Here is a 27,105-nt window from a genome sequence, read left to right as displayed (position 1 = left end):
TGTTGGCTGACAACAACCGTGCGCGGATTTCATCATCGTAGTTGTTATCGGTTGTGATTTTCGACTCTAGATAGGAGAAATTGTCAACGGTCTCAAAGTTGTATTCTCCTATCCTTATTCTTCTTCGTGTTTGTGTTTGACCAGTGCGGTTTGATGTTGTTGGTTGATTCGTCTTCGGTGCTGACGTTGCCACCATATATTTTGTCTTGCCTTCATTGATATGCAGCCCAAGATCTCGCCCCGATCGCCGCCTGCTCGATCTGGATGAAGGCAGTTTGTACGTCTCGGGTGGTTCTTCCCATGATGTCGATATCGTCAGCATAGGCCAGTAGTTGGGTGGACTTGAAGAGGATCGTACCTCTTGCATTCACCTCAGCATCACGGATCACTTTCTCGAGGGCCAGGTTAAAGAGGACGCATGATGGGGCATCCCCTTGTCGTAGACCGTTGTTGATGTCGAATGGTCTTGAGAGTGATCCTGCTGCTTTTATCTGGCCTCGCACATTGGTCAGGGTCAGCCTAGTCAGTCTTATTAATTTCGTCGGGATACCGAATTGTCCCATGGCCGTGTACAGTTTTACCCGGCTATGCTATCATAGGCGGCTTTAAAGTCGATGAACAGATGGTACAACTGTTGTCCATATTCCAACAGTTTTTCCATCGCCTGCCGCAGAGAGAAAATCTGATCTGTTGCTGATTTGCCTGGAGTGAAGCCTCTTTGGTATGGGCCTAGGACATATTCATCGAAAAGTAATCTATACATACATATATTTTTGGATATTTTTATTTTCAATGCTGTCAGTCAATGGTGAACTGCGTTATGAAACTGGTGAAAGAATTGGCGTTTTTCGTGATCCACGTACCATGACCGTCTCAAATCCAAAATTTACCCCAGAGTTGTCAGCCCCGTCGCTTTATATGATTCCAAGCCTTGGCCGACCATAAAAGACAGTCAACGACGCCTTGCGGTAATGGAGACGAAGATGTCGTGTTGACCTAGTCGCGTTACACGGTCATGTTATTCGCCCTGACGAAAATTCATTTGCCAAGATCGATCTGAACAGCGGAGTCCGCGGGAAACGGTCAAAAAGCTGGCCAAAACAAGGATAGCTTGATACGCTGGATGGTGATTTAAAAGCGAAAAAAGGCGTAACCGATTACGACAAGTCGACAACGCTTCTGAATAGGCCTCTGCCTTTGCCGGAGAAGAGGACTGGCTCTGCCTTTTCTTCCCGAGTGCAGCAAAGAAAAACTGAATTCTAGAGTTCTTATTGAGGTATGCCAAGAACAAGAAGACTATATATAGGAGATAAAACTTAAAAGTAAAAGCTAGTCAAAAAATGAACCCACCGGATTGAAGCCCAGTCAAGGGCGCAGTGCATTCTGTGCATCTCTTTAAGTATTCTAATTTGTCCTTCGATGGTAGGTAGTAGGTGTGTGATGGTAGGTGTGTTTGTAGCCAGGTAACAAACTGCAAAAACTGAGTGAAGATGGATAAAATGACATTGTGATGTAGTTTGAATCGCTGCACTCTACTTGTGATTTGGCACTAAGCTGTACTAATTTTATAACAAATGGAATCACATGCGCTAATACCATGGCACAAATGGAAACTAATACTTGTACATCAAAATGTGTACAACGGATCTGGGTTCTTGAAAAATTCCGACCACGGAACCTTAATTTTTTGTTTCCCATAAAAATTCAAAGCTTGCCTAGGCAGCTTCACTTAATGTGTGGTCTTCTTGCCTAAGTGACACATTCGCCTTCGATTCATTTTTTTTTATCTTTTTGTTAAGCCATGAGTAGTATTGCTAAATATTCAATACCGTTTCGATATTTGTATTACAAAAATGCTCATTCGATATTTTTATTACAAGAATGCCTAGATAGCAGCCAAACTATGAGAATGGTTTTAAATTTTATTTTAACGATTTCTATTCTTTCTATTCTGAGTTCCAGTGTGTAGAACAAAACCTTATTGAAATTGATTCAATGTCTGTCTGCCTGTCACACTTGATTTACTTAGAAACGGCTAAATTTATTGTCACGAAAGTTGGTGAGAAGGTGTAGTCTGTGAATCCCTTTAAATATAGCAAGTGGGGTCGCTGGGTCTCAGTTGAATTCCTCGAATGTCCGCAACTCTTCTTTTTTGCAACGAGGTTTGTGTTACAGAATCGACTGCGAGATGCTGAGTTCCTTAGCAACTACTCTCTTTTTAGAGCCTTTTTCTACGATTTTAACTATAAAGAATTTCGGTTCCTCGGGCAATTGTTTTTCAATAACACAATAAATTTTCCCTTTTGGGTTTTGTTGTAGTTACATAAAATCCTGATGTATTACTAATCCCGAGATTTTCATAATCGGAATTCCTAGGTAATGCAGTATTGATTCTTACCACGGGACTTGTTACTACTATTTTCAGTCAAATAAAGGACTTCTAATCCTTATCGGGTATTTTAATATGGTTCAAAAATACAATTTTCAAATATTCTAATTGTGCGCATAATTAAAATCTTGAATTATACTGACCGAAAACAAATCTCCTCTTGTCAACTTGGGCAAATGTAGAATATTCCGCACAGTTCCATCTGGTAGAACTTGAAAAACATCGTCCAGCAAAGCATGCTCCTTCCACCATGAAACTCTTGGAGGGGGAACACCACCACTTGATAAACATGTCATATTAATATTTGATCCCTCGTTATACGGTCCAACGATGCTATCCATCACAGTAGCACCGAAAGTGTCCACAATTGTTAGCTGTGATGGAGGAACTGAAAGGAAAAAGGCAGAAATAGGATATTTTGCCTAAATATTAGCAGTCGGCTGAATAATGCAGATGTTGGGGTTGAAAATTTAAATTATCTCGCATTGTTTCCTTGTTTTCGGAACAATTTATTAGCGTGAATTCATGTGAATTTAAAGCAAGCTTGAGTAACCACCGCTGTGCATTTAGAAAGGAGTGATTATTACTGAAATTCCTAGATTTAGGAAGGCTTGCGATCTTATTACATCTTGCATATGATATATCAAGATTCTAGGATTATTTTTATAAAGGCCTTGGATAAGATTACTGCCAGGATTATATTTTCATTCCGTTTTCAAAGTTGATAAAGCAAAGAAGCATTGTCTTCAACAAAAGTGGGATTCATTCATATTCACTATGCGTTCCAATTTTCCCCACCTCTTATTATCTGTATTATTCTCGTCTTCGAATCTACACCGCCATCAACATCATCATCATCTTCTCGTCTTGATCTACTTACCCAAAACTGTCAAATTAATCCTCCAATTCCTTGTCGGAGATTTATGGAAGTCAACGCGGCACCGATAGAGCCCGGCATCATCCTCTTCAACCCCTTTAATCCTTAGCCCAGGCGGCTTACTCTCGTAGTGAAAATGTGCTTTTTTCTTAAGTACATCCTGCGAAGACCAGTGTATGGCTTGGGTAGGTGGCTTCCCCCTCGAATCGAAACTGTTGATTGACACGAAAAAAAAAGAGAGGAGAAAATATTAGTAATAAGAGCCAATTTATGATTTCAAAAAAAATATGTATTGGGCGGGGATTATATTGGGGGTGGGATAGCATGATGTCAGATATAAATTTATTCACAACTGCCAGTCAATTCGTAACAAGTAAATTTGGTAAACGATAACCTGGAAAACGAATGGCATTCGATTTTTCCACTATGGCGATCAATAGGATGAGAATATCATGAGCTAACTTCGAAAGCAACGTGCCCTTTTCTGACAAAATGTAGAATGCAACAGGTCAAATTCCACTCGAGATTCGTTGGTTGCGTTAATCAAACATGAGTGCTTTCAAAGTATATAATTTGATGCATTCATAATAAAGACAAACAAGTCGAGAAACCGGAGGCTGGACGCTTCAGGAATGAAAGGTTTTGTGTATTTCCTATATAAAAACATTTGAGTGGACATTCGGCCCATTGGTACCTAGCACGTAATTAATTGCATATATGCCGGTCCGTCATCAGTCAGAATATACGCTATTGCGTGATACTGACATTTGAAGTTTTTGCACTGAACTATTATAACTTTGCTAGTAATAGTACGATTTCCGTCAAACTTGGTAGGATCATGCTCATACTCTGTATTACGACAGTTTCATGATTGATTAAGGGGGCAGGTTTTACAGTCAGGCAGACAGACATTAAACCGATTTGGATAAGGTTTTGCTTTTCACGAAATCTTGAAAGGGATCGGGACGTCCTGATACCGAATATAATCAAAATTTTTGCTGATCTCTTTTCATTCCGCTGGAACGTCAAGTGCTATGTACTTTCTTAACCTAAAGGGAACGTACACTGGCATCTTTTTGACAACTTTGCATGTTATCTACGACTAACCACCACGGGGTGGTTTCCCCTGCCTGGCATAACTAGCAATAAAGTTGTCAAATTTCCTTAATAAAAAGCCTATTCACTGTCATTTTTGCCTTTCAATCCATCATATGCCAACGCAATTCTTTGTTTGCGATAGTTTCAGTTCAGAGTATTCCGATCATCAATGATAACGAGGAAAAATAGTATGGATGGCAGAAGACGATCCTGTTGATACAAGATGTGATATTTTATGCAGTCATATGCCGTTTAGACATCAGTTGCTTTGCAATGCTCCTCCTGCTTAGATCACTGAAAATACACTTCCCGATGTCACTAGTCTGGTATTTTTGGCTTGGTCGAAGTAGATGAAAAGCGATGAAATGAAGTGCAGGATGTTAATGTGATAAGCACAGAAAGATCTGGAGCAGAAAGTATCCAATTTTCGCTCGGTTAAGCTTTCGATATATTCTTTGCTGTGTTCCAAAATATTATAGCGAAAAAAAGAAACCACGTACTGATGAATTTTTAATTCCGCTTGCGCCGCTGTTTGGCGTGAAATGTGAAAGATGATGATGGTTTGATTGAACAACACATATTGCGGAAAATATATGGACTTACAACAGGGTAATCAAAGAGTATTAAGGGTTCAAGCATGAAAGCGCGGGATTAGCATCCATGATGAGACGCTTAAAATCTGCTGAACGAACAAAAACACCGGCTGTTATCTCCAGCTCTCTGGAGACCGCTGGGAGATCTTTCTTAACGATGGATATGCAGCTATTTTAAGGAGACTGATCGCAAATCCACCTGCCGGAGGATTGTTGTTTGACGATTGAGGGACTCCCTCCGGTCCGTCCTCAAGTCAAACTTCACTTGAGCTAGTTTACTTCTGAACATCACACCAGGTGATTTTCATTTGAATATAGTTCGCACTCATGTTGCTGATTATATATAAATGGAGGGATTACCACCTGTCGCCATTTTTGGTCACGCTGCTTGCAGGGCAGAGGTGAGGCAGCATCTGATGAGAACTCATATGCAATAACTATAATCACGAGATCCCTGCACGGTAGTTGGCAGTCAGCAGAGCTCATTTCACGTTATATGAACTCTTCTGGTCAAAACTTTTCACCAGTGGGCGGGAGTAAGTTCAGTCAAATCTATCAATTTTTTATTACCTTATATATCACATAACATAACAATATAACGAAAAAATCTATAAACAGTATCACGTCCACTTGATTGTGGATAGAATCCGAATCAATAAGCTGTGGTGGACGAGTCGCTTAATCCGTATGAGTGAGGAATATCTAGAATATGTGTTAGATCCTTCCTCAGCTGAGACAATGGTGTAGACTAGGTCGTCAAATAACTGGGGATACCGAATTATCGATATCGATCGGCGCAAAACGGGGATATTTGGTATATTTTCAGTTTCCAGCCTGGAATCGACCTGCTCTCTGCAAATCCTCACAGAAAAGAACGAGGTAGAAGAGGCCATTAAACGCAAATGTCCGGAGGTAGCGAATGTTCGGATTGGTATCCCCTTTGTGAACTCACGAGGCCAAAAACTCGCTGTGGTGCGGAGCAATACGCTTCTAAATAACGGGAAAATTAGAATTCGTTGGGTAGTGTGTAGGATACGAATCCGAGCCGCTTCAACCAAATGATACAGCTGTTTGTATTACGGGCACACGTCTGCAACCTGTCGGGGAACTGACAAAAGGGCAACATGCCGCAAATGCAGTCATGCAGCCCATAAAGCCAACACTTGAAACCAAAAGGGGTGCTGCGTCCTATGCAGAGACCGTGGCGCGTCTGATGAGAATATTGCTGGAAAAAGCTAGGATGCGATCAACATGATTCGCATCCTATAAATCAATATGCACCGGGAATGCGGGACGGCACCCTCCTTAGGTTTTTCTCCAACGCCGGTGTTTAGGGATAACGTTTTTCATCGTCTATCTAACGCCGAATGAGACGATACCGTACTTTCGACGCAGGCTTGATGCTCTGAAGGACGCTATCTGCGGCATAGAGGGGCGGAACCTGTTCGGGGATGATTTCAATTACAGGGCACTTGAATGGGGCATGTCTCATTCAGACTCCGGAGGGAAACGAATTCCCGAAATGGCAGCGAGAACAGACGTAACCTTCGCGCGGGAATCACTGGTGTCGCTGGTGGACGGGTGGCGAGCTCTTCTCAGCAAGCGACCATCAATACATTGCCTTAAAAGTGGTTGACACAAACTCTCGGTGTGCGCCAAACCGGCGACCTTTCTGTGCATGGAACGTTGCGAAGGTGAATACCGGGAGGTTTGTCGGAACTCTTGGAACAGGGACCGTGGTGGAGGGCACTCCTGGGGGTGGTGGCACTGCAGCTGACATTGTCGTAAATTTAGTTATGATCCTCATAACGACGGCCTGCGGAGCTTCCATGTCCAGGAGGGCATCGAGACGTGGCAAACCTTCTATGTATTAGTGGACGGTGGACATTACAGAGCTCTGGAAGGAGTGCCACAGGCTCCGCTGCTTAACACAACGTTTAAACGACCGGGAGGAGGTATGGACCATAATGACAGAATACAGATCAGCCAAAAGGAGACTTCGCAGCACAACAAACAGGAAGAAAGTTGGCTACTGGCAGGATCTGGTTGACGAGGTGAATGGGGACCTATAGGGACTCGATTACAAACTGATTACAGAAAAATCGGGGCTCTGCGGAAATCCTGTTCAGTCAAGGTCGAGCAGATGGACCACATTATACGGGCACTATTGCTCGAAAAGCTCATCAGAACTCAAGCTTCCTTGAATTGACAGTTTCCTTTCTCCGCTCACCTCCCGTTGGTGAAAGCAATTCCCTGATTTGAAGGCTCCGCAGGGCGGGAGAATTCGGGGTTCTTCCGGAGGGCGGGAGAGTTTGGGGGGCTAGCCGGAAGTAGTGTGACAAATGGTTCCAAGCTGGCTCTCTGACGATGGGTAGGTGTTTAGTTGGTAGTCCGACGACGTACCGTTGCGGGAGTCCAATACTTTGTGCGTAAAGGCGTTGACCTACCTCACCCCAACAAAAAAAGTATGTCTAGAACAGGCTGTTATGCTGTTGGTGGCGATGAACTTTATTCTACCAAATGTAAAGCAGTCTTTTGCGGATGAAGATCTTGTTTCTATCGTGGTGTTGTTTTTTACTTGAACTAAGACATTCTTTTTAATTTAAAATTGATGTAAAGGCTTAATTTTTCGTATTCTGTAACTGCAAAATTTTGGTGGTGACAAGTTAGACGACAACGGGCTAAAAGTGAGGTGCTAATGACTACAAAAGAATTATTATAGTTTTCATTAGTGCGTCTGGAACTGATGCGTTATATGATCACATCATATCCTATTTGATTCGCCTATAGTCTGACGAGGATTTAAACGTTTAAATATTCCCCATAAAAATTTGATATTCGGCCTGTGCGGGTCATTCAAATTGAAATTTCCATTTTTGATTATTTTGCACAGCTCCATCATGTATTCCATTTTTGCCGTTAACAATTCGGATGATTCAAAAGACTTCTACTGCTTTAGCACCGTAATTAAAATTGAACAGAAAAATATGTCAGAAATGAGCGTTTTATCAAGTTGAAACTCCATATTTGAACAATTAAAAAAAAATAGATAAAAATATGGGCAATCAAATGGTATGTAGCACGTACGTGAGAAAGAAAATTTTTGATACTAAAAATTGTGTTAAAAAAGTGCACGAACGTATGCATTAACTCAGTGAGAAACGCTAGTCCTGAGCAGATGGATTTGGACACAAATCGAGTGGAAATGCATTCGACCGTCCTCGCTAGAGCCGAAGAGGAAAGGCTCATCCGAAAGTGCGCAGCAGTGGTGAAACGTATGCGGTCGGCAACGTTCCTTCAGAGAAACGTCAGCAAAGGCGTCAAAAACGGGCTGATGGAACTGGAGGAACTACTGGACCGCATTTCCTTTTATAGACGCACGTGGAGAGCAGCGGAAGACGATTGTAGAGCAGAAACAGTCGCACTCCCCGCTGAGAATGCTGCTTGCGTCAAACGGACCGCAGATAGCCCTCTGCAAAGTGAACAGGGGAAAAAGCGGAAAGAGGACGACGTGCCTGAAGGAGACTTTATCGAAGTAGTCTCCAAGGCCCAAAAAAAGAAGGCGAAAAAGGATAAAAAGAAACAACGGACTCTGGCGCCAGAGACACGTCTGTCCAAAAACAAGGAGGCTGCCAACCCAAAGCCAGTAGCGGAAAAAACGAGGAAACGAAGAAGGACTAGATCGTCGGCTCTGCTCATTAAGCCGACGGAAGGCAAGACATTTGCGGAAGTCCTTAGTGAAATCCGCTACAGGATGAAACCCGAGGAGAACGGAGCAGAGGTGTCTTCGATACGGAAAACGAGGAGTGGTGGAGTTCTCGTCGAACTGGGTCCAAAGACGACCAACAAGAGCACGTTCTGCGAAGCGGTCAAGAGGCTATTGGGGGAGAAGGCCCTTGTTTCCAGCCTAGAACCCATGTGCTCTCTGGAAATACGGGATCTTGACTGCCTAGAGGAGGCGCTAAAGCGTGAATGTCCAGAGGTAACCAATGCCCGGGTAGGTATTACCTCTGTAAATGCTCGAGGCCAAAAACTTGCCGTGGTGGATGTCCCCGAGCAATATGCGAGGAAACTCCTTAACAGCGGGAGAATCAAAATCGGATGGGTAGTATGCAGGGTACGAATGCGGATAGTCCCCACCAAGTGCTACAGGTGTCTGGACTATGGACACACATCAGCAGCTTGCAAGGGTCCGGACAGGAGGACAGCATGCCGGAGATGCGGCCAAGCGGGTCATCAAGCGAAGACTTGCAAGGAAAGCGAGAGTTGTGTTCTCTGCAGGGATCGTGGCGCATCTGGCGAAAGCGTCGCACACACTGCGGGCTCGGGACGGTGTCCGATCTTCAGGGCGGAATTGGAGAGGGCTAGGGTGCGAACGCCATGATCCGCATTTTGCAAATTAACATGCACCGGAGTGCAACTGCTCACCAGTTGCTAGCGCAGTTCGCTGCGGAAGTAAATGCTGATCTAGTGCTGATTAGCGAGCAATACCGAAACAAGGACCCGTCCTCAAGTTATCTCGACTTATCGGGCACCGCTGCCATCTGGGTTCGGGACGACGTTCGACTTCGTGTTCTTGCCGAAGGCCGGGGGGACGGATTTGTCTGGATCCGGTGTTTAGGGATAACGTTTTTTAGCGTTTACCTGACGCCGAATGAGTCGATTCCGGACTTTCAACGCCGGCTTGATGCTCTGGAGGACGCCGTTTCGAGCACGGAGGGACGAATCCTGGTTGGCGGTGATTTTAATGCCAGGGCTCTTGAATGGGGCATGCCTCAATCAGACTTCAGAGGGAAACGGATTTTGGAAATGGCGGCGAGAACCGGGCTCGTAATTTTAAACACCGGTTCCACGCCAACGTTTCGGCGCTCAGGTTGTGAAGGAAGCATTCCCGACATAACTTTTGCGTCGGAATCTCTGGCATCATCGGTGGACGGGTGGCGAGTCCTAGAAGACTTCTCGGCAAGTGATCATCAGTACATTGCGTTCGAAGTGTTTGACGCTACTTGCCGGCGAGCACCAACACGACGTTCCCCCTGCGTGTGGAATGTCGCGAAGATGAACATCGGAAGGTTCGTCGAAGCTCTTGGAGCAGGTAGGGCCGCGCTGGGGGGCACTCCGGGGGGTGGTGGTGTCGCAGCTGACACCGTCGTAAATTCAGTGATGAATCTGATAACGACGGCGTGTGAGGCTTCCATGCCCCGGAGAGGCCCCAGGCGCGACAAGCCTTCTATGTACTGGTGGACGGCGGAAATTGCCGACCTACGGAAGGAGTGTCATAAGCTCCGCCGTTTGGCACAACGTTTGTACGCCAACGAGGAGGCATGTGCCATAAAGGCACAATATAGATCAGCAAAAAGGAGACTCCGCAGCGCTATAAATAAAAGCAAAGCTCGCGGCTGGCAAAATCTTGTTAATGAGGTGAATGATGACCCGTGGGGACTTGGCTATAAGCTTGTCACTCGGAAAATCGGGGCTCTGCGGAAGCCCTGCATACTGAGCACCGACCAGATGGACCGCATTGTGCGGGCATTGTTCCCCAGACACCCTGTACGGCTTGATGTAAACAGCGCAGAAAGCGTCGTGGATTGCCCCCTTTTCACAATGGGAGAACTCGAAGAAGCGGTTCTCACTATGAAAAACAGGAAGGCGCCAGGTCCTGATGGCATCCCGGCGGAAGTTTACAAACTGGTGTTCCGCCAACGGCCAGAATTGCTGCTCGAAGCGTTCAACGCGTGCTTGAAGGAGGGCATTTTTCCTTCTCGCTGGAAAGTGGCCAGACTCGCGTTGATCCGTAAGGGTAAAGGAGATCCGGAGCTCCCGTCTGCATACCGACCGCTGTGTATGCTTGACACGGCCGGAAAAGTGCTCGAGAAGCTCATCAGGGGTAGACTCGCTGAAGCGATCCGTGCTGCCGGGGACTTATCCGCAAGGCAGTTCGGGTTTAGAACAGGGAAATCTACAGTGGATGCTGTTATGGAGGTCGTAGATGCGTTTAATCGAGCCGGGGCACACAGCCGCCGATCTCGACGGATAGTGCTCCTCATAACGCTTGATGTCAGAAATGCCTTCAATTCCGTAAGATGGACAGATATGCTGGGCACACTAGAGAACTCCTTTCACGTGCCAAGCTATCTCTTGGGGATATTGAGGGATTATCTGAAAGACCGCTCCCTGTTCTATGAGACGCTAGAGGGCCAGAGGAGGATGGAAATCACGTCGGGAGTAGCGCAGGGATCCATCCTAGGGCTGGACCTCTGGAACGCTTCCTACAATAGTCTGCTGAGACTCGATATGCCTGAAGAGTCGCGCCTGGTCGTCACTGTTGAACAGGCGCAAAGCAGACTTGGCATATTGATGCGACGGGTAAGCGGATGGATGACTGCTCACGGTTTCAACCTTGCGCTGGAAAAAACCGAAGTAGTCATCCTGACCAGAAGAAGAATCCCGACCTTGGGTCCCATATCGATCGGCGAGTTGACTATAGAGTCAAAACCAACGGTTAAATACCTTCACCTTGGTGATTGCGGGAGTGATCCCCGTTGCCCTCCTTGACAAGGAGCGCAAAGCTATCTATCGCCGTAAGGACGAAAACTTAAGAGAAGTGGTCGCCCGTGAAGAACGTCAACGCACCCTTAACGAGTGGCAACTTTCTTGGCAAAATGAGCCAAGGGGCAAGTGGACTGCGCGGCTCATCGACAAATTAGACCCGTGGTTGAACAGAAAGCACGGTGAGATTGATTACTTCCTTACCCAACTTCTAAGTGGGCATGGAGGTTTTCAGTCTTACCTGCACAGGGGTGGGAAGGGGCGATCTCCTGACTGTGTGTTCTGCAATAGAGTGGCGGATGACGCTGAACACACCTGAGAGGTGGGACGGCCTCCGCTAGCAGCTTTATGCAGACACAGGGGAGCTCTCTCCAGACAACATTGTGCGAGAGATGCTGAAGGGCGCTGGTAGCTGGAATCGTATTGCGCATTATGTTCGGGCTCTTCTTACTACGAAGAAGATTGAACTCGACCGGCAGAGGGATCGGACGGTAAGGGGTTCCCTGAACTAACAACTCCCTTCCTCCCCTCCCCTCCCGTTGGTGAAAGGAATTCCCTGACTTGAAGGCTCCCAAAGCCGGGAGAGCGGGAGGGCTAGCCCGAAGTAATGTGTCAAACGGTTCCAGGCTTGTTCTCTGATGACAGGGAGGTGTTTAGTTGGTAGTCCGCCAGCGTGCTGTTGCGGGAGTCCAACACTCTGTGCGTAAATGCATTCACCTACCCTACTCCCAAAAAAAAAAAAAACTCAATATAAGAATAAGAGCACATGTGCATTTGCATTTCTATTTATCACCTTAGTTTTATTTTGCACCTGAAAGATGCTAGTGAATTTCAATTCTTTACGCGATGGATTGACGAATTGAGGCACAAATTAAAGTTGGCTTTTGAAAAAGATGAAGGAATATATTGTCACATTTATACGCATTCTTGGAAAATATATGACAAAGTTTAATTTCATCCTAATTCTAGAAATCAAAAGGCCATTAAAAATCTCTATCAATCGAATCTATCTTGCACTACGTTTAATATTCCCATGTACTTTGCATACAGTGAAGAAACGTCAGATGCTTTTTTATGTGACCATAATTTTATAATTTATATTCAAACGGTAGAATTTTAGGATTCCGCAACTGCCTTAAATTAAGGAACGTGTCTTTTCTGAACTATAGTTTTTATGCCCGTAGATGAATTTCCTGCATGGATTTTCCACTGTTGTTTAGTTCTGCTCGAAGAATATACATAGACAAGAAGGTCGGGCAACAGATACTATGTGCCCGATTATGCAGTTTGGCATTGATCTTGCCGCTTATATCCGTAAAATTCCGAAATCTTCAAAGAAATAATGTAAAAACAGCCACTTAGGTTTACCCTAAATGCTGAACATGTGGAAACATTCTAAATTCATCTTAAGGATTAGTACATTGAAATACTCGGAGTGGAAATGACATTAAGCGGTCGCTGTCCTAATTTGTGGCACTCATTGTTGGAGGTACGACATATAACTTAAGGGGTAGGAGGGCGACGATGAAATTTGAATGGCAGAATATTTTTTTTGAGACTGTCAAGTTTAATAATATTTGCGATAAGAAATGCATATTTCTGTAATTTTGAAAATATTGAAGCAGTTACCTCGAATGTTAAGCATTGTACAAAATTAAGGGATTCGACGAGGAAAATGTATGCTATTTTCAAAAGACTACTGCGGTCACCTTAGCTGCCCACCCGCATTTATCACCTTAAAATATTGTCTTTCTTGTTACTAAAATGCTAAAAAGTCAAACCAATGAGATGTTCCTTCCCTGGGACATCTGCTACCTATTGATATCCAGATTTAAACTAATTGTTTGAGAAGGAATAACAGAGGCTGGGAGTGACTTATGGATTAACTAGAGTTCGTGGACTTGTTTATTACTTCGGAACTGGAATTTTGGGAGGACGGAGATAACAACTAAAACGTTGGGATTATTTGAATTTCTATTTATAAGCTAAAAGCGAATAAATGTTAGGGGGAGTTATAGGAATAGTTTCATCGCACTTGATAGAGTCATCAAATTAAATCATCATTTGTTAAGTTTATCGGGGAAGACTTTAATTGAGTTAGTATGCTATTTGGATTTATGTGAAGTTACGAGTTTCATGGTACCTATGTACATGCTAATTCATGGTCTTGATATGCGACCATTTCTATTGAATATACGTATTACTGGAATTCATGTGCTGATTCGAACAGGGTACTTATTGATACCAACCTTAAGGGAGGCATCCCGTGTGAAGGCCTTTTATTTGGCTTTTTTTAGAAATTTTTTGTGACGAACTAAATAAAGATGGAACTACGAATTCACCATAGATTTATTAATATCTTGAGCGTACATAGGAATTTTTCTCGCCCGATCGCAAAGTTCGTTATTGAAATACAGAGCAATTTATACACCTATCTCCAAAAAAAAGGTGTTTTTATGCTAGAGGGCGCTGCGATCATCTTAGAGAAAAAAAAAGTAAACGGCATTTTAAAGTACAGACTTAACTACAGTCCGCAAACTAGGATCATTAAAAAATATTAAAAATTAAATTTTTGGTGCCGTATTAAACGTTTTTTTTTTTGAATTTTGGTTTTTTACGGCTTCTTCAATGAATAAAAAAAAACTACTGAATGAATCGCAATTATCCTAACTCCGCCATGCTATTAACATAGTATGCTGGTCCCAAGCCCAGGTAAAGGAGGAGGGTTTGAGGCAACGTACTCTGTACTATCCTCAGTAAAACAAAAATAAAATGCTGAGATCAGGGAAAGAGATAAATAGAGTTATAGTTGGAGTTATTCCACTATCCTAAATTCTACCTGATCTCTCTTGGCGACAGGCACCGCGACAGGTCGACCAAGAAAATGCATACAATGTCGTTACAAACATGATGATCGGATTGAATCACAAGCCTCGGAGAAATGCTAGGGCGTCCACCTCAGTTGACGCGGCAGGACGGGCCCCGGTCCTGTCGAGAAATGGGCAAGGGTTCTCGACGTGTGGACGGCGTCAGGACGCAAGCAAGTTAGTCCGAGCACAATGAACAAAACAAATACGTGTCTGCACGCTAAATGTTGGTACCCTAACTGGAAAGACCGAGGAACTGGCAAGAGCCCTTCGGAAAAGGCGCATTGATATCTGCGCTCTGCAAGAAACCCGATGGTCTGGTGCCAAAAGCTGCGACATTGAACGCGAACGCGGTAAAAATGGCTACAAACTTCTCTATTTTGGTAAGCCACACACTCAATATGGTGTTGGCGGCATTGCCATCTCAGAGAGTTTCCGTGATGCCATTAAAGAAGTCGAACGATTTGATGATCGGCTGATGAATCTCACCATTATATCAGCTGATCGCACTATTCACTTCTTCACCGCGTATGCACCACAGACAGGTCGACCTGATGCCGAGAAAGATGCCTTCTGGCAACTTCTCGATGAAAAGACTTGTCACGTGCCTGCTGACGATTACATAATCATTGCCGGCGACCTTAATGGTCATGTGGGTGAAAAGGCAGACGGTAACAGGTGCCATGGGGGAAAGGGGTTCCGAGCGCGCAACGAAGGTGGCGAGCGTATAATCGATTTTGCGGACACCCATGACCTTGTACTTATGAATACATGGTTCATCAAACGATTGTCTCATCTTCCTACATTTTATAGTGGGAACAGTAAAACGCAAATCGACTATATTCTCATAAGACGCCAACATTTTACCACTGTCACTGATTGCAAAGTCGTTCCCTATGAGACCATTGCACCTCAACATTGGCCGTTGATTGCCGTCCTGTGAATTAAGCCACCGATAAAACAGCGTGAGGAACGCACTGGCCCGCGACGCATTAAATGGTGGCGATTTGGTGAGAAGAAGGAAGAAACGATTGCCGACCATTACGAATGTGGAGGAATCATGGAACCAAATGAAAGACACGATCCACAAAGCGGCTTCTGCAACCCTCGGGGTCACCAAGCCGGGTAAGCGGTACATCAACCGAGATACTTGGCTTTGGAATGATGATGTTGAATGAAGGTCCGTGAAAAGAAACGCCTCTACCACAAATTTCTCGACGATAAAACTCCTGCTAATTGGCAAATTTACAAGAATGCCAAGCAATGCCAGCAAAGAAAGCGGTCGCTGTCACTCGAGCAAACCATTTCAAAAATCTTTACGATAAACTGGACACTCGGGATGGCGAGAGAGATCTGTATCGACTTGTAATGTAATGAACGCACACAGGATATTGTCACTTCTGTGGCGTTAATGACAAGAACGGTACTTTGCTTACCAACCGTCGAACCACAACGGATAGATGGCGAGAATACTTCGAGCAGATTTCAACTGAAGAATTTGCTCATCCTCCACTTCCACAATCATTGCCGACATTTGGAGCAGTTCCACCAGTCAGCGCAACTGAAGTCGAGGAGGCAATAAAACAAATGAAATCGGGGAAAGCAACAGGACCTGACGGCATCGCATCTGAGCTCTGGAAAGCGAAGAGCTGGGACCCAACACTGTGGCTCAGTGAATTCTTTAACCGGGTTAACCGGGTTATTCAGGAAGGAAGAACACCATCTGACTGGCAAGAAAGTACCACTGTTCCAATATGGAAAAAGAAAGGTAGCCCAGCAGAATGTTCAAATTACCGTCCGATCCGATTACTTTCCCATACCATGAAGATTTTTGAACGCATTCTTGACAACCGTATTCGCGAAATCGTTGAAATAACCGTGAATCAAGCCCGATTTGCCAAGAACTGCGGAACTACTGACGCAATACACGCCGCGCGGTTACTCATGGAGAAACACCGTGAGAAGCATCGCTCTCTTTACATTGCATTTCTGGATCTAGAGAAAGCGTTTGACCGTGTACCACACGAACTTATCTGGTATGCTTTACGACAACATTTCGTGCCAGAGGAACTCGTGCGCTGGGTTCAATTGCTCTACCACGATCCGAAAAGTAAAGTTCGAAGTATGGCGGGTGTATCAAAACCGCTCCGTGTCTCTGATGGTTTTCATCAAGGAAGTGCCCTTTCACCGCTCCTCTTTGTTCTTGTTATGGACACCGTCACACGGGATATCCAACGTCCAGCGCCCTACACACTGCTTTATGCAGATGATGTTTTCCTAGCATCTGATAGCAAAAATCATCTCGAGCAACTTGTCTAAAAATGGAATGATCGCCTCATGCAACACGGTCTCAGATTGAATTTAAACAAAACTTAATTTTTGACGACCGATCCCCATGAAACAGACACAATCACTGTCAGCGGCAGTGATCTGCCCAGAACTGAGCGATTTAAATACCTCGGGTCAACGCTATCAGCCAATGGAGAACTGCGTTATGAAATTGCTTCACGCATTAACGCAACCTGGATGAAGTGGCGTTCCACAACTGGAGTTCTTTGTGATCGACGTATCAACGAACGTCTCAAATCTAAAATTTACCGCAATGTCGTCCGTCTAGTCGCTCTCTATGGTTCTGAGTGTTGGCCGACTATAAAAGACACTGAACGGCGTCTTGCGGTAATGGAGACGAAGATGCTACGTTGGACTAATGGCGTCACACGTTTAGATCACATCCAAAATGAGGATAACCGCGATCGTTATGGGGTTGCACCGATCGTGGAAAAGTTGCGAGAGAGGCGTCTTCGATGGTATGGTCACGCAATTCGTGCAAACGAGAATTCACTTGCCAAGATTGGTCTGAGCATCGAAGTCGATGGTAAACGACCAAAAGGCAGATCTAAACAACGGTGGCTTGATACGCTAGATGGGGATTTGGAAGCCTCGAGATTGCACCCAGATCAGGCATTCGATAGAGCCAAATGGCGAAGCCGATCACGACGAGCCGACCCCGCTTGTGAACGGGACAAAGGCTGAAGAAAAGGAAGAAGAATCGCAATTATCCTAGTTTGCGGACCGTAGAAATATGTTCTGAATAGGTCGTGAAAATTTCAAAGAATTTCGTTTGATAGATTTTGGGCTATGGTGGCAGCCGATTTTCAACATGCGGTTAAAAACGCAAAATGCATTTAAAAAGTAGAATGCGATTTTTAGCCATAAAGCCGTAACTGACCATTAATCTGCTATACCTAATCCATAAACCTTAGGTTTCTTGAAGAAACACATGTACGGCCTTGGCTTCAATTCTTGTCCTTTTAGCGAAGTCATTCGAACGTAATCCGGACCGATAAATACGAGCTTTATTACGGCGATCGACATAAATCTGGCATGTGACTTATCATGTGTTTAAGACTATAATTTCCGAACGACTCCGAATATCAAAAAATCACTTTACCTGTATATTCTACACTATATCTAGATATAATTGATGCCAAAAAAATTGGAATCCGCGAATCCGACACACGGGATGACCTCTTTAAGCAAGGATTCCTTCTTTGCTATGCTTAAGCTGGTGGTGATTTTTATCATCTTGTTCACTAGTGGCTCCAAGTTAGAGTTAAAATCAGTATCATTCTGTGTATACCTAAGAATGTAGCAGACAGTCAACAGTCGTTAAGTAATATTTTTTTAGATGATAAACATTTTTCAGTTTGGTGATAAGGCGATTTCATATGTGGAGTACCCATGGAAGCCGGGTATTTGTAGTAATGGAAAGCAAACACGACAAGTCTCAAAATTGTTTTTCTCCGTGTGGCTTGTATGTACATATTTATCTATTTTAGTGATCGATCAAGAATATCTTCAAAAACATCAAATCGAACCATCGACCCCTTTCTCGGGACCGGGGTTGGCTGCCTACGAATAGGATAGAAGTACACACTTTATCTTCAGTCAAAAAATGAAAAGAAAAACGATCCAAAGGTAAGTTGGAATTATTCGAGTTGAGCGTCGTTCGAGTAACTTCTTTAAATACTTGACACACTCACACATGGGTGTAGAGGAAACTGCTCAGGGGTTATTGAAAAGGGCAACAATTCAACTCCCTAAAGAAACGAAAACAGGAGCACCCAATTCATCATCCCACCGAAACCATTTAACCACTAGCTCGATAGAATAAACAAACAAATTTCGAAGAAGAAAACCCATGCGTGGGCTTACAAGAACTCAGTGTTTCACTTGTGCTTTACCTTCTCGAGTTCTGTATGTATATTTCGAACTTCTTCTTTTTGTGGAAAGCAATTCATATTTCTTAGCAAACATGACTTATGCAAACTCACTGTCATGGAACTTCCGTTTCCTTCATTTTCACTCCTTCGTCTATATTGATTTGTCCCTCTAAATGTTTGCTACACTTGTTTATGCCTAACCGTGCTTTACTGTAGAAGGGGATAAGAAAATTTGATACATGTTTCCAATCCTGTAAGTTGCTCTTTGATCTTTTGTTGCGAGCGTACATATGTATGTTGTGCTTCTCGTGCTTGTAAAGGGATTCTGTACTTGGAATTGAAAATTAAGTTAATGTATTCACACCTACGTATATGTATGTTACCACGAAAGATATCTACATCCCAGTACAAGTGGATTTATGCCGCATTATAGCACGAGTGCTTAAGGAGAGACGGAAAAGCTCGTAGCGACTTATACGGATTACGACTGGAAAGAGTTATAAAGTCAGTTACTAATTTAACGTATTGCAGTTTTTTCTCGTACATACACCATATATATTTTTTTTTGGTTTTTATGGATGGAGGTGGAAATCTTAAAAAGATGCTGCTGCGCCAGGTTCCAGCAGTGTGTGGGAAATAGTGTGCTCTATTCGCTAGAAGATCCAAATGAATCATCCCCGCGATGACACATGCTGTCTCACCAGATACCGTTCTATATGCACTGCACACCTTAAGCGCGATTGGTCGGTGTACCGAACTTACCCTTACCTGGTTAACTCTATTATCCATTGCGCACGTCCAGACAGGGGCCGCATTATCCTTGCTAGAGTTGGGCCTTTTCTGCCTTTTCGTGCGCATAGTCCAGGTGCCTCTTGAAGCTCAACTTAGCATCGTTCATTACCCGCAGGTATCTAATGGTCAACTTTGAAACGATCTCGTGATTACCAACCCGGATTTTGACATTTTGATGTTTTTCCCGCGACTAGTAATAAGAACCGCCTATGTCTTATCTTACGCCAGGTCCAGTTTCGCCATTTGGAGCCATGCTTTTATGGCAGGAATGGTTTCACTTGCATACTACCACCACTGCCAAGTCATCTGCAAAACCAATCAACGTTGCCTGCTTTGGCACCCGAAGGCCGGACATTTTGTCATACACACGTTCGACAGCAGGGGGCCCCAATACGGAACACCTGCTGTTACAAAATATTCCTTCGGTCCGTCGTCCGTCTCGTACCATAGAAGTCTCTCCGAGTGGTAACTCATGATTAATCGAGCTAAGTAAACAGGGAAACCCCGTTTAGTCAGGGTGGCCTTAATCCAACCCCCGTTGGCCGTGTTAAAGCTGGTATCCAGCGTCACCGCTGAAGTTAAAGGTATTCCTGATATCCATCATCACCGCGCAGCACTTGCCGATGGATCCCGGGCCAGGTTTGCGACCTTTGCAATGGCATCGACCCAAGACCGTGCTCTGCGAAACCCATACTGCCGCTCTGATGCACCCTCCGCTAGTTCAACGAATGGAAGCAGCCTGTTGTAAATGACTCTTCCCCATAGAGTCTAAAACACAGATAGGGCGATTTGAAGAGCGTGCACCAGGTGTTTTTTTGGGGCTTCGGTAGCAGAACCCACCTCTGCTTTTTCCACTGAGCGGGCAACACTCCTTCGACCATCCTTGATTCAAATATACGTATGAACCGTATGGGCCTAATTTTAGCAGCCAATTTCAGGGTTTTGTTCGGAGTCCCGTCCAATCCCGGCGCGGTATTGCCCCCAATTCGTCCACAGGTCTCCCACAGTTACTCTTCGGTCACCCTGGGGATTGAGAAGACGTCTTGCTGAACCATTGGATGAAGTCCATTTTCTTCCTGTTGTGGGAAATGGATTATGATTATTTGGAATAAGAGTCGCGGGCACGCCACTTGAGCCGATTGGGCTCCACGGGCTCGTTTTGGCCTCAAGGCACAACTGCGTCCAGCAATTCCGCTTACTTTTCTGAATAGCCTTCTTAAGGCTACTTCGAAAATCGCGGTATTTCTTCTTCGACTACCGATGTTCCGGCATCCCTCTGGTCCTTTAAAAAAGCCTCCTCGCTCATAGACTCCATGCTCTCAACAACGAGATTTCTTGGTTCCTCCAGTAGTTTGGTTTCCTACTGTGATAGAACTTGCGTCGCGGCATTGTAGAGTGGCATGCATTAGTTACCCGTTGACATAACTGGCTCATTTTTTCCAGCGCCGTTCGGTTCGGTCGTGACCTCCTTCTTCTCCTGGGTTTTCCGGTTCTACTGCTCACTCGAATGTCGCCTCCCTCGTTTCTGATGTTGAGAAAAATCGCCTGATGGTCACTGTGGGTGTAGTGTTCACTCACCCGCCAGACCATCCTTCTTGCCAACAAGGTAAGTCAAATCGACATCGAGTCTAGCCCTTTGCCTCGGAAGGTGGGCACGAATCCAACCATGGCTAGTACGATGTCCAGCTTCGCGAAGGTTTCAAGCAGGATTTGGTCCCTGGTGTTCGTCACTTGACTTCCCCAGTGTAAGGCCCACGCGTTGAAATTGTCGGGAATGATTTTGGGGCTGTGGTCTTTAGCGCCCAACACCAAGCCGTCTAACATCTCATATTGCGCTAATAATGTGCAAGGAGGAGCATAACAGTTGTAGATGTAAACGCCGTTGACTTTCGCCCGTACAAAGCCGGCTCTCGGGAATGCCATTGTTTCTTGAGTGACTTGCCGTCCACATGCCCCCTTAGCGCACCACATACTCCTCTCATGATGTGCCCTCGTCTAGGTCCTTGCACTCGATTACTATCTATTGCTTTCGAGCTTTCACGTCTGCTTGCTCATCTAGTACCTTTTCCACTCGACCGCGAAAACTATCCACTGTCTTCTCGTTAGATCTGTTTAGTTCCAGTGTCAGACACCCCTTTTGCGTACGCCTGATATGATTGGCACTTCTGCTCAGATCAATCAGTTCCGGATCGGCTATGCTTTCCGAAGGATATCGGTGTAGGACATATCCCATTTCCTGGGAGTAGTGATTATTTCCGGACAAATCTTCTTTTTCTCCTTCTGCCGCTTTCCGCTGCCCACCTTTGTCCATTCTTCGGGCTTACGAGCTGTAGGCCTTCCCCTTTTTAAGATTTTGTGTAAAACAAAACCTTATTAAAATCGATGGATGTCCGTCAATGTTATAGCAAACTTACCAATTTTGTGCGAATTTACCGCATCCTAAGCCATACAAATAAGATACTGACGTCATAATTAACGAGAATAATTACATTCGAGTGAAATATTGAAATTCTATTCATGAATAATCCACGTCTCCCCAGTCCTTTTTGTATCTGTTATAGGTTGTCTTCTTCACATTTGTTAATAATACTGGGCTTCTTGTGTGAAGCGTATGAGGTTGACTGCTATCAGTATAGTGCTTTACAAATCAAATTATTTGTGTAAATGGCATTTTAAAAAGTAGAAGGTAATTGAATTTTTAACTATGGACACAGGGAACTGTCAGGTACTCATCATTCCTCACATAGAGGAACACAAAACCTTTTATACCTGAAGCGTCTAGCTTCCGGTTTCCCGACTTGTTTCGAAGTTGGAACTGCAATCGAAGAGCTACCCGAAACTTTCGCCGGCTCAGCTTTCTTCGATGAAGACGCTTTTTTCTTCTTGGCCGCTTGCTGAGCACCAAGGGGTTCACTTATTCTATCTCTATTCCATTTGCCCGCGTTCTCACCTAGTTTATTTTGAAGGAGCGTCACTTTGCCATATGACGTTTGGGAGTTTTCTTCTCCGGAGCCCTTATTTACGACAATTTAATGCCCCGTATCAGAGCCCTAATGTTTTGGTGGATATTCCGCCTCTTTTTGATGAACTCACAGATTTCCTTGATGCGTTCTCCCAGTGAAAGAAACTTTGTTGTAGTTCGCTGCCTGCTGGGTAATGATGCACTCGGTGGTGACCTTCCAAGTTCTGAGCTCTTGCGAAAAGAATCCGTTGTAACTCTCATTTCTACTCCACTAAGATCTCTTGTAGCATTAGATGCCAAAGTAGTTTCCCATTATTGAGGCACTGTGTTCACTGGATATCAACAGCCGGGAGCCTACTTGCTCACTCCCAAGAACCGCCGGTATTGGGTTTCCGAAGCCCGGCACCGTAAATAAGCTACCTTCCTCGTTCTCCATATTTGGTTTGATTTCTGGGTATCCTTCCTATAGCAAATTTTTATCCACGTGTAGGCGTTTGCTCCCCATTTATCCAGGCTGCGCATAAGCGTGCCCATACATGCACATCCTTTGATGCATGTACATGTCCATACCTTTATCCGCACGAAAGGACGCGGCTTATTATTTGTAAAGGGAACTATGTAGGGGAATTATCAATTTAAGCTGTGAGGGGATCAATATTGTCATCGATTATCAATTTACTCGGTGTATTAGTATTACTGAGATTTTGAAAGCTAAAGTTGAAAACTAATTAGTAAGTAAAGCAACATATGTTTGTATTCAGACAATAATGCAAATAATGCCGAAAACTCCATTATTAAACTTCAGAAAAGTGGTCACCCTCAAAATATTTATTTAATTATTATAAAACAATGGAATTCTACTACCTGAAAGGAGGACGTACTTCCAAACAAAAGGAAATTACAATATACAAATGAAGGAATGGTTCTTACTTAAAATATTCAAGTTTAGATTTAGTTCATGCTCACCTATATATGGGCTTTTCGTGACCTTCTTTGTACCAAATGATAAGCTGAACCTTATCCATGTCATGGTCCGCTCGCGAGGTGTCGTCTGTGAATTCACACGGGAGTGCCGCCTCAAGGCCGACGGCAGTTTGTACTTCTGTTAAAGGACCTGAAATAATGTGAAACATAAAAAAGGATGAGTGGAAGCGGAAAGCCAAGTAGAGTCTCTTCATGGCAAAAATATAACAACGACAATAACAGAACTAACTGGAAAAACATACACCAATTTATGCTGGATTGTTTGTGCCCTGGTTCGCATATATCCAAGAGAGTTTTTACGTCAAAGCGATGGCCAAGGGCCTGTGTGAGACTCTTAACATAGAACATGGAAATAGAGTAATCCGGCACAAATGAAGAATTTATAGGTACAAACTTTTTAGATGCTGTAAATAGGAGAAATAGCAACGGAGAAAGGGTTTGGAAAAGTTCATTAAAAATGAATAATGAGAGAAGCAGAACATTTTTACTTTCAACGGAGGACATGTGCACTCATTATAGCAATTCTACTTTCTAGTTACTTTTCACTTCCATTTCGGAAGATACTAAACATTAATGTCATCCACGTTGCCTTGATTCGGTTGTATACGGATGTAGTGCATCAGGTCTTGCCTGTGATGCGTTTTCAAAGTTAAAGAGAGAGATCTTGTAGAGATCCAGGCAACTTTTCCAGTTTGTGTTAAATTTATGAATTTTTTACGAAGGTGAACCTACAGCAAATATATTTAATAAAATTATATCTTAAAAATTAAATTTAAGATAAAAGGAGACTATCATTACTGATATCGGTTTGAAATTTTGTGACGGTCAGTCAGTTTTAGTCTTACAACAGAGCAGGCTACATGGTTTCAACTCTAGTTCGACTTTAACTACCCTTTACTAGTTTGAACTGACGGCAATTGTTAATTTGCCAAATTGTTACCCAAACTTAAAATTATGCCAATAATTTGTGTTCTGACTCATTCATGGAATATATTGAAGATACACCCTGTATTATGTTGCGATTTGCACCTGTACGTACCATATGATGATGCTCTATTTGTAGATTCACACTCATTACATCATGGTTAATTCATTCATTGCACATATGTGTAAGGTAGAGATGGGTAAGTGGTATATATAATATAATATCGCAAATGGGATATCACTTTAAAGTATAGAAAGTATTAGAGGTACATTACCTCTATTTAAACAGCACCAAACATTCAAACATCACCGGATCATCAAAGTGATGATGATATTATTCTTGTTATAGGTGATGTTTTGTAATACAATGTCATATCATCAAAACATCACCGTTCTTCGCAGTACAAGTAGCGGCGGCGGTTGTTGATACATATTGATGTTATGATTCCCTGTTCTCTTGGTTGGTTTTGTCATGGAATGATGATTTCGATGATCGTCATCATATATACGATTAGGTTAATGAAAGATGAAGTTTGTGATATTACTTTGTAATATTTTCAAAAAGTAAAACAGGTAATGCGATATTACCTGTTAAAGTGACATTTCGCGCAGCTCTAATATAAAGATGAAGAATTCCTTTGTATGAAACGTAAATCTTATACTGGGAAAACTATGGACAAAACAGCTATAGGTGGTGTCAAAGTAATCAACAGCGTTTGTTTCGCCTTCCAATTATTGTTGCTACTGTTCCCTAAATGGAGCATAGTGCATCAACCATACCTACACAGCGAAGGCAGGTATTAACCAAAGTATGGGGCGTTCAGATACCGAAATCAAATAGTATCAACGATAGAATGCAATTCTGTCCAACACTGTCTTTAAAAATTTCTTCAAGACTTTGCTTGGATGCAGCGCATGTCATTTTCAGTGCAAGATTTCGCTGTGATAACGTTTAATAGCTTCTCGGGAATACCCCTTCTGAGTATAGCGTGCCAGGTAAGATCAACGATGTCAAAAGCTTCCTCGAAATAGATGAAAAATAGGTGAAGTAGTGCTCTAAGCCTGCGAGGCTTACAATGAATTGCAAAGAGTTGATGTGATCATTGCAGGAGTTGTCAGAGCAGAAACGAACTACTATTTGGCAACCAAGCTTTCGAGGTGTTCTTTGATGCGTTGTGCTAGGATTATTTAAACTATCATCTTTACGAGGACAGGGAGATATATATTTCGCCAATTGTCGCATTGAGGACGTATAATCTTATTGCATTCAGTTCACAGTCTACCCGTATGCTCGTCTTCCTATCTGTCTGTCACACGCACTTTTCTCAGAAGGGACTGTACTGATGAACACTGTGAACCCCACACATGCAGTGAGTTGAACTTAAGGGGAGGTCCCCATATACCTAACGGAGGAGTACAACATTTTTTATCATCGAATGTAGTTATGTGAGGTAGATGAAAGGCCTCGATTAGTGCATTCCGAAGTAGATATTAATTTTGATATTAGTTGCAAAGGGGAGTATTGCGTTGGTCCGAAAAGGGGCAATTATTCCAAGGACCCGTTCTCAGACTGAGCGACCGAAACATCTCTGAAAGATATCATGGTGTTTCGCGAATATGGTCTCTATGTCTTAAAATATCCTCCGTTACGATATTTCTTCAAAAAAGCTAATTATAGTATATTTTTGTATATTGAAAAATTACTGAGTAACCCTCTTAAGTTCTTCCTTGATCCTTAAAATTGCAGTAATATAGGTTTCAATACGAAGCGTTCTATTTAAAAGTGGAAATCCAACTATGAGTAACAAAGTTGTAGGAAGTTCAAGTTGCCTCTTTGCTGTCAAATAACTACTCGTTGAAGGATAAAACGGACCCCTGAAACGCTACCTATGGTAGTCTGTTTAAGCTCGACATGCCAGATGAGTCGCGCCTGGTCGGTTATGCAGATGATATCGCAGCGCTTGTTGTTGGACACATTGTTGAACAGGCGCAAAGCAGACTTGGCATATTTATGCAACCGGTAAGCAAGTGGATGGTTGCTCATGGTATCAACTTTGTACTGGAAAAAGAACCGAAGTAGTGATCCTGATTAAAAAGAGAATTCCGACCCTGCGTCTCATATCGTTCGGCGAGTCAATAATCGAGTCAAAACTAGCCGTAAAGTACTTTAGGCTGACTCTTGACTCAATGATGAACTTTTTTGAACAAACCAAAGCAGCGTTAAGTAGGCTAATGGCAAATATTGGGTATCCTACGTCTAGTAGACGACGTCTCTTGATGATTTCAATGCAGTCTGTCCTACTCTACGGTGCAGATGTATGGGCTGATGCTCTTGACAAGCAGGTATATCGTAATCTTCTCGCGCAATTACAGATTCGGGGAACTTTGTGGGTGGCGTCTGCGTACCGCACTGTCTCTGAATCGGCCGTGGTAGTGATCGCGGGAGTGATCCCCGTTGCTATTCTTGCTAAGGAGCGTCAAGTCATATACAAGCGCAAAGAAGAAGAGCCAAGGGAGGTGGTTGCACGTGAAGAACGGCAAAGCACCCTAGATGAATGGCAATGGTCCTGGCAAAATGAAACTAGAGGCAGATGGGTTGCGCGCCTCATTGACAACTTAGGTGCGTGGCTTAACCGGAAGCATAGTGAGACTAACTATTTTCTTACTCATTTCTTAAGTGGGCATGGAGGTTTCTAGCCTTACCTACACAAGATTGAAAAGGCACGATATCCGGATTGTGTGTTTTGCAATGGAGTTGTGGACGACGGTGGTGAAGGAACGGTCAGCAGCTCTATTTAAGCACAGGGGATCTCTCTCGAGGTAACATTGTCGAGGAGATGCTGAGAA

General features: G+C 43.7%; 1 protein-coding gene across 1 annotated transcript in view; it reads right to left on the bottom strand.

Moving 5' to 3' along the window:
* Nucleotides 1-27,105, bottom strand: part of LOC119655241 (hemicentin-1) — a 199,375-nt gene that overhangs the window by 99,886 nt on the left and 72,384 nt on the right. The window contains exons 2-4 of the mRNA XM_038061026.1: nucleotides 23,317-23,464; nucleotides 3,270-3,478; nucleotides 2,533-2,777 (exon numbers count right to left, since the gene is read on the bottom strand). Coding sequence (XP_037916954.1) covers nucleotides 2,533-2,777; nucleotides 3,270-3,478; nucleotides 23,317-23,464 — 602 coding nt within the window. The remainder of the gene's footprint in view (nucleotides 1-2,532; nucleotides 2,778-3,269; nucleotides 3,479-23,316; nucleotides 23,465-27,105) is intronic.

This window comes from Hermetia illucens, chromosome 4 (genome assembly GCF_905115235.1).
Source record: "Hermetia illucens chromosome 4, iHerIll2.2.curated.20191125, whole genome shotgun sequence".
Lineage (NCBI taxonomy): Eukaryota > Metazoa > Arthropoda > Insecta > Diptera > Stratiomyidae > Hermetia > Hermetia illucens.
Note: the sequence above shows the minus strand (reverse complement) of the source record. Positions and strands in the feature narration are given on the sequence as shown.